The following is a 10,038-nucleotide window of genomic DNA, read 5'->3' as shown; positions in this document are numbered from 1 at the left end:
GTGCATGTGTGTGTGTGCGTGTGTGTGTGTATGTGTTGTCTGTATGTAGAGATGAGGTCATGAAACTAGAAAAAGGATCATGAAAGGGGACAACTAGGCAGATCTAAGAAGGCAGGGAAGCGAGGGTAATGGAACACATTTGATACGAAAGTAAAATGTAGGGGAAGAAATGGAACCAGCCAAAGGGGGACTTAAAGTGTGGGGGAGGGTAGCAGGGGAAGGAGACAAATTGGAACAAAGCCTAACTTGTATGTATAGAATGTCATAATGATTTTTATGCTAATTTTTAAAAGTTGATTAAAAAAGAAATTCATGTTAGAAAACACAATAGACAATTTTTTTTGGCATCCTTGTCTTTATTGTTTTTGGTGATCCATGCAACCTTTGCTTTCACGATATCATTCATCTCTTCCTGTTCTAGGAATTGTTAATCCCAACCTCAACCAGAGACAGCTTTTATTTTAATAGGCATGCAAAGATAAAGGTAGTGAAATAAAAATGAATGACCCTGCTTCAGGTAAAGAAAACAATCTTTTAAGAAAAAGAAATTCTGCACTGGGTCAAAAATGTAAGAAACCAAACACATCTTACTGGGTTTTCTTTTCAATGATAATCAAACCAGGTAATCTTGGCAGTAGCTAGCATTTAATAAGTGATGGATGGAGTGAGCTCTTACTGATGTTAAGAGGTAAAGCACATTGTGTATTCAATTCTTGAGGTTCACAATCATTTCAACTTAACTGTTATCCCATCCCCACACCACCACACCCAGGTATAAGAGTGGCATTACTTCTGTAGGACAAGTAAACACATGGCAAAAATAGAAAACCTGAGGTTATGAGAAATTTAAGATGCTCAAAAGCCACTTTTCTATATCTTTACTCTTCACTCTGTTTCTTCTTCTTTGAACCCTTACTAAAAATGCTACTTTTATATAAAAACTGATTATTACAGAGGTCAAGTGTGAAATTTATGCTTCTGTGTTAGACTGTGTCAAAAGTAACTGAGGTTTCTCTATGGCTGCATCTCTCCCCTTCCTCTCTCGGGGCGGAAAGGCGACGTAGTTGGGGCAGGGAGCTCTCCAGCCTCAGGTTTCCTTTCCTGAAGAGGGCACTGGACGCCTCACTTGAAGGAGGCCCTCACCACCCTGCCCTTGATGGGCTGCGGAGGGCGCCAGTTCCCCACCAGGGGCACCGGGGGCTCATTCTCTGCGCTGGCGAACAGGCTCCGCAGCTTGGCCATCTGCAAGGACAGCAGACTGTTAGGAACCTGGCGTAGCTCCCTGGACAGGCTGGCAGGCCACAGACTTGGCCTCCAGCAGCCAGTGCAGAGCCAGCAGGCTTCAGCCAAAGTAAGTTTAGTTTGTAAAACTCTTTTTTTTTAATCTGGGAACACCATGCCCTCTGGTGTCCTTTTCCTATTGTATTTATCATTAACTTTAAATTGAGAGTTCAGTATAATGTATGTTCTTTATGTAGAAGGGCATGATAATTTTTTATCAGTGTAAGTAAGAGTAAGCTTAATAGGCTTTCACTGGGGAATAATGTCAATTATGTAAGGAATTGGTTGCTTTAAAAAATCAGAAAGTGCCGGGTGTGGTGGCTCACATCTTAATCCCAGAACTCGGGAGGGGGAGGTAGGAAGATCGCCGGTGAGTTCAAGACCACCCTGAGAATACAGAGTGAATTCCAGGTCAGCCTGGGCTAGAGTAAAACCCTACCTCAGGGGGGAAAAAAAATCAGAAAGTAATTCGACTAATTCATGTTCCTTTTCAATTGTTACCTGACATTTTTCCCCTTAAAGTCTTCTTTTAAAATTTTTATTCTGATAAAAAGATCATTAGATTTTCTTCCATGTTTAAAAAAAGGTAATTCATATACTTAGGTCAACATTGGAAGAAATATACACTGCTATTTTGGGCAAGGGAGACTGCCTAGCAAGCTCACTTTACTGTTAGGGTTCTGTTATATATATATTGAAAGGTCACCCCATCCTCCATGCCCACATCCACTTCCATTTCCCTGAAACCTTCTCCAGTAAAAATGTTGAAATAAGGGAAGATTGAGAATAGGGGGCAGGAATTTTGGGAAGCAGACAGGAGAGCCATGATTAGGGTTGTGTACTCAGTAGTGTTCATGGGTAAATTAGCTTACATTTCCCTATCTGAAAACTGGACAAATGAAATGCTCCTCAGTATTGCTAAATCCTTTCCAGTCCTTTCGCCTCTCTAGGCCTGAGCTTGCCACCTCGCCCCCTAAACAGTGCTCTCTCATATATTAGTCCAGATCTAAGTATTCATGGAACAGAAAGTCAGTCACCATTGCTCAGTCATTGTTGACTATTCCACCCTGTGCCAACAGGATGGCAATTATCCTAGTACCCTTGGGAAGCCTGCTTTGAAAAAGCTGAGCACACTGATGGTAACTCTCCTGGCAAACTATGAGCACTCTGGGGATGCTCCTGGGTAAGCTGTGTGTTTTCCACTGAGCATCTGCCTCAGCCAGCCCATCCACAGGGCTCTTCAATAGCACTCACCTGGTCAGAGCTCACGGTCATGGGCTCCTTTAGCAGCAGCCACACAATGCACTCCTCACAGGGCGGTGTGGTGAAGGAGCCATGGTAGGTCCAGTAGTCCCGGCAAGCAGGGAAAAAGCAAGATGGGTCAAAGTTTGTGAAGGGAGCCTCCTTGCCCTGAAAGGTGAGGCACAGCCACCATGAGTGCGGGCGCAGATATTCCTCACCCATAAGGTTTCAGGATGTTGTGTGAGAACAGGTTTCCAATGCAACAGGGAAAACATTTCAACAAGCTCCATGCCCATTAGTGATGGGATGGGAGGCTAGTTTGTGCGCTCTGACTCTATCTGGGACAAGCACTGTGATTCCTTATAGTTTTCACTATAAGTCACTTCTCATAAAGGAAACTCACCGCATACCTGGTATGACAGGGTTATGTCAAGTAAGTTGATGTTTTGTTTCATGTAGCTTTGAATTGTATTAAGTGTTATATTCAGAATACTTAACTTTGTTTAGAGGTAAAGCTCAAGGACAGCTTACTAGTAAAGCCTCAAAGATAACTGAAATGGGTCTGTTAGAAGAATCTAACTAATTTAAATTTCACAGGCTCTGTCAGAAGAGGATATCACTAGTAGTGGTCAACATGGAGCAACTTTGTGATCCTGTGGCTAGTGTGGCTAGGGGAAGAAGAGGAGACCACTGAACCTCTCTGACTCTGACCTAATCCCTGGAGTATAGTCCCTATCTGGCAGGCTGATGTGACAAATAAATAAAATGATATATGTAAGAGTATTCTAAGAAAGGAACACTAAACAAATGCAATGACACTTATCTTTATATGAAAACAGCATAGCCATCAAACAGCGCTGGCTTTACTTGAAATGTGAAATTTAGTGAATAAACATGCCTTCTGTGTTAAGATGGAAATCGATGTGTTCTTACCTTTGTCTTAATTTTGTCCAGTGCATCAAGGAGGAGCTGGAACTCACCTTTCTCCCGTCCTATCTGGAGGAAAATGAAAACCCAAGGTGATGTTTTTTCCTTCTACATAATTTCAGAGCATCTTAAAAGCTGATTTGATCCGTCCATATGTAACTAGTCTTTATAAATGTGCCAAAACATCTTAGGCTAGGCCAAACATAAGTTTATTTTTGCCCAAAGATTTGAAAGCATGTGTTTTCTGATCTAAACTTGCCTTTCAGTCCTCTGAATACAAAACCACAGAATTACATGTTGATCTACTTCTGTGTCCTTGACCTCTTCTGCAAAGTCATTCTACTTTTTTTTTTTAAAAAAAGAGGAAGATCTAGAACAAACTATGTATCTAAAACTAAACTTACTGTCTTTCTTTTCGCATCCACTCCACCCAATGAATTCAGAACATAAGACAAATTAGGTCATTCAGAAAGAAGTCTGATTTTCACCTCTGGCTTAAAATCTAGATTGTGTTACCACTAAATTCATGTGTTAATGACACTAAGTCCTCTTTAAACCAAGGCTGGCTGAACAACACACACATTCTTTGTGCCATCCTAGCCTGGGATCATGTGGATAATGGCCACAGCAAGCTGCGGGGCATCCAGCCAGACACTTAGCATCAGAGAAGTTCCCAGCACTGGCTTTTTTGGTTTCCACTGTACTTGAAATTGAGTAGTGGGAAAGGAAAATGAATGAATGTCTCTCACCCCCTTGTTCTCTTCCTCAGCCTGGCCAACCTGAGTATCCTCACAGCCTCTACCCCCTTGCTTCTCTCTGCACACACACTTGCACACACACACACACACACACACACACACACACACACACACGCATAAGGAGGGAATGGAACTCATGGTCTTCTACATACTGGTAAGACTCTAAATTATGAAAGAAATTTAAAAAAAAAATACCAGTCATGTCTACCTTACCTTCAGAAAAATCCCAACCACGGCAACCCCATCAGGCTGCTTCAGTGCTTCTCCAAAAGTGTTGTACTTCGGATTCCAGTGAACCAAGTGAAGCTACAAGCACACAGTGCAGGTCATGAAGTGAGTCCTTAGAGCAGGAAATGAGTGTGGACCCACACACGTCCCGCCACTTAACACTTACATGGAAACTGATCGAACTAGCAACAGTAACATGTAATCCTTGTTAAAAATTTAAGGGTTCAAACAAGAAGTACATCAAACTATCTACTCCTATTCAGAAAGAGCTCTAGAGTCTGGCGGGAGTCTTACCTTAATTTAGAATATGAGCACTAGTTACATTAATCAAGTTTCCCATATTGAGTTACTGAGAATGGCAATAGAATATTATAGTTTATAGCCATTAAGAAAACATTTTATCCAAGATCAAAAGTGTGAGCTAATCATATGCATAAAAGTCACACTCGGAACCTTTTCCACATCTGGAAATAGTACCCTAAGCCTTCCACATTGGTGGAAGAAGTATCTGTTAGGAAGGCATTCTCAATAATTACTATATGTTGCCATTAGCCCTCTAGAGCGGCTATAGAGAAATGGAATCAACTCAGGTTTCACACAGCTTCACGTGACCATCAGTGATGGCACGAAGGAGAACGCCGCTGTTCCTCTATGTTCGTTTCCCAGACAACTGTTGTCCACCTCCTGCCCTCAGAAAAGAATGGAGCTGGAAAATGTATGGAGCCTCGCTTCTAGGACCACTGCTACCACTCACATATGACTTCCTGATGAAAACATTGAGGTGACTTGTCATGTTCCCTTTACAATCTGCTTTAGCTGAGCCACACTCCAGGCAGTGCCCTTCTCACTAGGAGACTAGCATATGGACATAAGTCATAATCACTAAATGTAGTACTAGAAACACTATATTCTCACAAACAAGACAGTAGAGGACACTGGGTAGGATGGTGCACTCTGAAGCCAACCTGCACGAAGAACACCAGGTCAGCACCAATATGCTATGTGCCTTTGTAGTGTAACCATTGTGTGCCCAAGTTACATCATCTATGACCTCCTGCACAGAGCTGCAGAGGGGATCAAATGAGCTAATTAATGCATGTAGGCCTTCACAAGTATTAGCTGTTCATATTGTTCTGGTCCTATTCCAGACCATGGCCAATTTCTTATGTAACCTTGAAAATCTTTGCTCAGGACACTAACACACCTTCCCACTACTATCTGGCCTAGAATTTCTGGATGGTTTGATTTGCTAAAGTTACTACAACTCCTCACAGCTGCAGGCTTGTAGCATAATCAGTGACATTGTTTTGCTGCTATAGTTGTTATTTCTCATTCCCCAGTTTGGACTGTGTGGACCCTGAGTGGACTGTGCAGTTCCTCCTACCTCTGCAGCATACTTCACGCCATCCACTGTGTGCTCAGAGCCATGGTCGTCAGAGGAGCCCCAGTGAAGATGGAATTGGCGAAGTCGGTAGGGTCCAGTGAGAGGACCACCTCTCAGCACTGTGAGTGAGATAATGAGGTGACCAGTGAGTTCAAGCTGCCTCTGCAGAGCCCTACCTAAAACAGATGCTTTGCAGAGAGGTCCGGGTGGGACGACATGGTCACCTTCCTGCTAGAGGTAACCATCCCCAACCACTGCAGAGTCTTTACAACATGAAGTCAGGATATAACTGAGTTTTCTCTAACTGATTTTGTTTGCTTGTTTCCATTATTTTGAAATATATTTTTAACACTTTTGGAAGTAAAATCAAAATAATAGATAGACTATAAGGATGCATACATCCAGAGAACAGGTCAGTAGTGTGCTCCTGGAAAGGACTGGACAGCTGACAGCCAACTGGACTTCGCTTCCATTCCTGACTCCCCTCCTTGACAGTGTGTGATCTCAGGTTGCTCAACTTCTCAGAACCCTTTGTCTTTGCATCTCTAAGAAGGCGATAGTAATCCCACACTTTGAGAGCTGCAGTGAGAACTAACGAAGATGAGGCTCTTACTGTGCTCATATAGGGCATGTGGGTCACTGAACAAGCACGGCCTCCTTCGCTAGGTCTTGTTTTGAGCTGCACTTTTCCTTAAGATGACAGGCAAGAACTTTCATTCTCATCTCATCTAGACTGTGTCTACTCAAATTAGATGAACTGGATTTTTCCCACAGAAATCAGTGTGGACTGCTAAGCATCATGATTCTTGGTGGTATTAGTTTGGGCTTGTGTAACACCTATCTCAAACCTTCATTTAATTTGGTCTCAAGTCATTCTGCCTGGAGAGTAAGTTAAAAGACTCAAATTCCTTCCAAAGGTTACCAAATCTACACAGAATCTCCAAAAGCAAGGGTTAGCTATGTAAACTTAATGAAAATAGAAATGAGTTGGGTGTGATGGTGTACACCTTCAATCCCAGCATTGGAAAGCTCAGGAAGTAGGATTGCCATGAGATGGAAGCCTGCCTGGGCTAGAGTGAGTTCCAGGTCATCCTGGGCTAAAGTAAGACTGTCTCAAAAATTTGTCATCAGTAAAAAAAAGGAAAAAGAAAATAAAATTCAAAGGATATCTGTTTTGAAAGGGATTTGCCTATCTAAGTAACACAAGTAAATCCACAGTATAGATCCAAAGCAATCATGCAATTTTGAATGAAATGACTGATTTGATTCACTGTACTTTCATGTCCAGTCACTTAGAATAGCTAGTATCTGAACATATAATTAATTTGCATGAATGACATTTCCATGTGGATCTACCTAGTCAGTACTGTTTGATTTTGCTGGGTTTTTTTCCTCCAAAATGGAGTTTGTTTAAATGGCAAGGGGAAAAAGGAAAAGAAATAAACTGAAACCATGATTGCAGAAAATGTCAGCTTCTGTCTTCCTTTTTACTGGGAAGTAAGAGTTATGATTTTATCATTCTTTATTATAATATTATCAAGGATATTCACTTATAAGTTTCAATAAAGAAAATGTTAACTTGATTAAGAATGTGGTTATGTGAAATGGTGTTGTTAATTACTAAAGGATAAATCTTAATTTCACTTACAATGAAATAAAGCTTTTTTGTTTTGTTTTGTTTTTTTTTTTTAATTTTTATTTACTTTTTTTTGGAAACAGGGTGTCACTCTGTAGCCAGGCTGGCATGAAACCATCTATGAGATAAGGGTGGCCTCATACTTGTGGCAGTCTCTACCTGTGCCTTCCACATACTGTGATTACAAGGAGAGCCACCAGGCCCAGCTGAAATAAAGCATTTCAATTAGTGTTCTTTTTCCCTGACTAGCTTACTAGTGTGGATTACATTATTCTTAAAATTGTGCTATTTTTCTAACTTCACACACATATACTGATGCCCAAGAAGAAATGGTCAGACACTGCAGGGGCACTCACGGGGTTCAGCAGTGTTAGTCAGATGGACCCCACTGAAGCACTAAAGCCAGGTCGCCTGAAGTCACATTATGTCCTGATTGGCCTCCTCCCAGCTACCAGGGGCAGAAAGTGCCCCACCTTATATCTTTCTGTGTTGTAGAGCCAGCTCTGCTGATCACCATGAATTACAAGAACCCTAGCTCTTGGCCTTCAGAATGTTCATGTGGAACCCATCACCTCTACCCCACCAAGCTTTGTGGTGGGAGTGAATGCCAACTTGTTGCTTGGCCACAGGCCATTTTTGCAGCAACAAAGTGACAGGAGTTAGAAGGTGTGACATTCCTCTTTGATGTATAAATACAATTGTTTACAACTAAAGCCAAGTCAAATGTCATCTCCATTTCAAGGGATGAAGTTCTCCTTTCCCACTAATTCCACTACTGGGTCATAAATCACACTTTGACAATGTAGGTGTTAAAAAAAAAACATGTGGCCCTACCAATGGGTTTACTTACTGGACCTATCGTAAGTATCATCGAACACAACTCTGCAGGTTTTCCCATTGTTCAGGATGGATTTGGCAGAGCCAGGATCATAAGATGCTGACCAGGGCTGCAGAGCAGGGTCATGTTTGATGTCTTTAGTATGCAGCTCGATGGGTGACTGGTTGTCTCCCTTGGCAATGGGATATATTTCATGCCAGTGGTCAGGACCTAGGAAGTAAAAGTGAGGGCATTTATTTATTTAATGAAACAACCCAAGGCCTCTTTCCAATGGACTAAGCCAGCAAAATACACAGAGGCTGCATGGTGATTACAAAAAGACATTGGGCAATACAGCCTTGGCATTTCAGATCTATTTATAGACCGCTCATCTACATCTGTGCATTCTCTCCTTTGGACCCAGCATGCATATGGCCTGCAATAGTTAACATTGGAATGATTTTCTCATTGAGCACAGAAGTTTTGGGGTTACTTTATGTCTTTCAGAGCACTCCTCATTCTTCTCCCATGAAGCAGACGCCACAGGCAAAGCCCCAAGCTCAGAGAGGCCAAGTGAAAGCTGGACGTCACAGAGTACGGTACAGCCAGACCCAAGACTAGGTTGCCTGGCTGGTCAGTCAGAGGCAACTGACCTTAAGCAAGTTACTGAACTTTCCGGAGCCTCAAGTCCCTCCAAGAAAAACAGTAACTCCATAGCAGGAAGATCAAAACGAGATGTTAGAAAGACCTGCAATGTAAATATTAGTTCTCACTCTGCTGCTATGCCCACATGTTCGGAGGCACTTCCAGGGACCACCCTGCAGCGTCTTGAACCAGGGTCCTCAGCTGCAGGACTCACCATTGTGGCTGGCGTAGCCCCACTCCTTGGCCATGGTCGTCTCTAGCTTTCTCGGCGCTGGACAGCTCCCACCGTCTCTCTCCCAGCGTCCTGCAAAGTCCCCAGGAACCCCGCCTTTTATCTTGGTCTCCTGCACACTGCATGGCCTTATTAGGTCAGCGGGGTGGGGCAGGGGGCTAAACTGGATTGGGGTAGTATCGGGAAGGCGGGGCGGGGGAAGCCAATGAATTTCAGGAGTTCGGCAGCTGTCGGGGTGAGGGGGTGGCTGGGCGAGGGCCCCCTCCTGCGGCTCCCAGGAGCCCTGGCCTCTGTCCTTGCCCCTAGCGCGCTCCTAACGCTGCAGGGCTTTCTAAGAGCGCGCTTCCCGGGGGCTGGCTGCGGAGCGTGGAAGCGCGGGGCCCTGGCTCTGCTCCTGTGCGGGCTACAGGCGGCCCCTGCTCTCTTGCTTTTACCTCTGGTGGCTGACCGCTCTGGTCTCTGACTGCTTGAGTTTCTTTAGCTGCGGGGATCCGATTACTGAGGCGGGAAAAAAAAAAAAAAAAACTCCTCTGTTCCCCTGGCCGAGCTTGATTCCTTCGCAGAAAACTCATAAAATTCCAGCAACAGAGATGGGAAGAGGGTGGCAAGAGTCCAGCTCTAGCCCCAGTATCCTTAAAGGGGTGCTCCTCTGTGGGGGACCACCCCAGGCACCTTCTACCTAGAGAAGTTCTCTAAAGGCTCAGTGAGACTCAGGACCGGATCTCGGGCCAGCAAGGGGACTATGCCCCCCAGCTTCACAGAGCTTTTGCGAACTGTGCTCTGTCCTGATGGCGACACCAAGGAGACCCAAAGCAAAGGGCACTGTTATAAGTGAGTTACATTGCCTTAAACAGAGGATTTCATTCTTCAAGCCAGAATGAGAAAAAG

The 10,038-nt window shown here is 43.6% G+C and overlaps 1 protein-coding gene across 1 annotated transcript; it reads right to left on the bottom strand.

The window, feature by feature from the left end:
• Nucleotides 1–355: 355 nt before the first annotated feature.
• Ca3 (carbonic anhydrase 3) lies at nt 356–9,667 on the bottom strand. Its single transcript, XM_004656915.2, has 8 exons — nt 9,585–9,667; nt 9,133–9,222; nt 8,307–8,504; nt 5,821–5,939; nt 4,422–4,514; nt 3,457–3,519; nt 2,536–2,691; nt 356–1,242 (listed from the first exon to the last, which is right to left on the bottom strand). Exons 2-8 carry the CDS (start codon nt 9,164–9,166, stop codon nt 1,123–1,125), a joined length of 783 nt encoding a protein of 260 aa, XP_004656972.1. The 5' UTR covers nt 9,167–9,222; nt 9,585–9,667; the 3' UTR covers nt 356–1,122.
• Nucleotides 9,668–10,038: the final 371 nt, after the last annotated feature.

Source organism: Jaculus jaculus, chromosome 2 (genome assembly GCF_020740685.1).
Source record: "Jaculus jaculus isolate mJacJac1 chromosome 2, mJacJac1.mat.Y.cur, whole genome shotgun sequence".
Classification (NCBI taxonomy): Eukaryota; Metazoa; Chordata; class Mammalia; order Rodentia; family Dipodidae; genus Jaculus; species Jaculus jaculus.
Note: the sequence above shows the minus strand (reverse complement) of the source record. Positions and strands in the feature narration are given on the sequence as shown.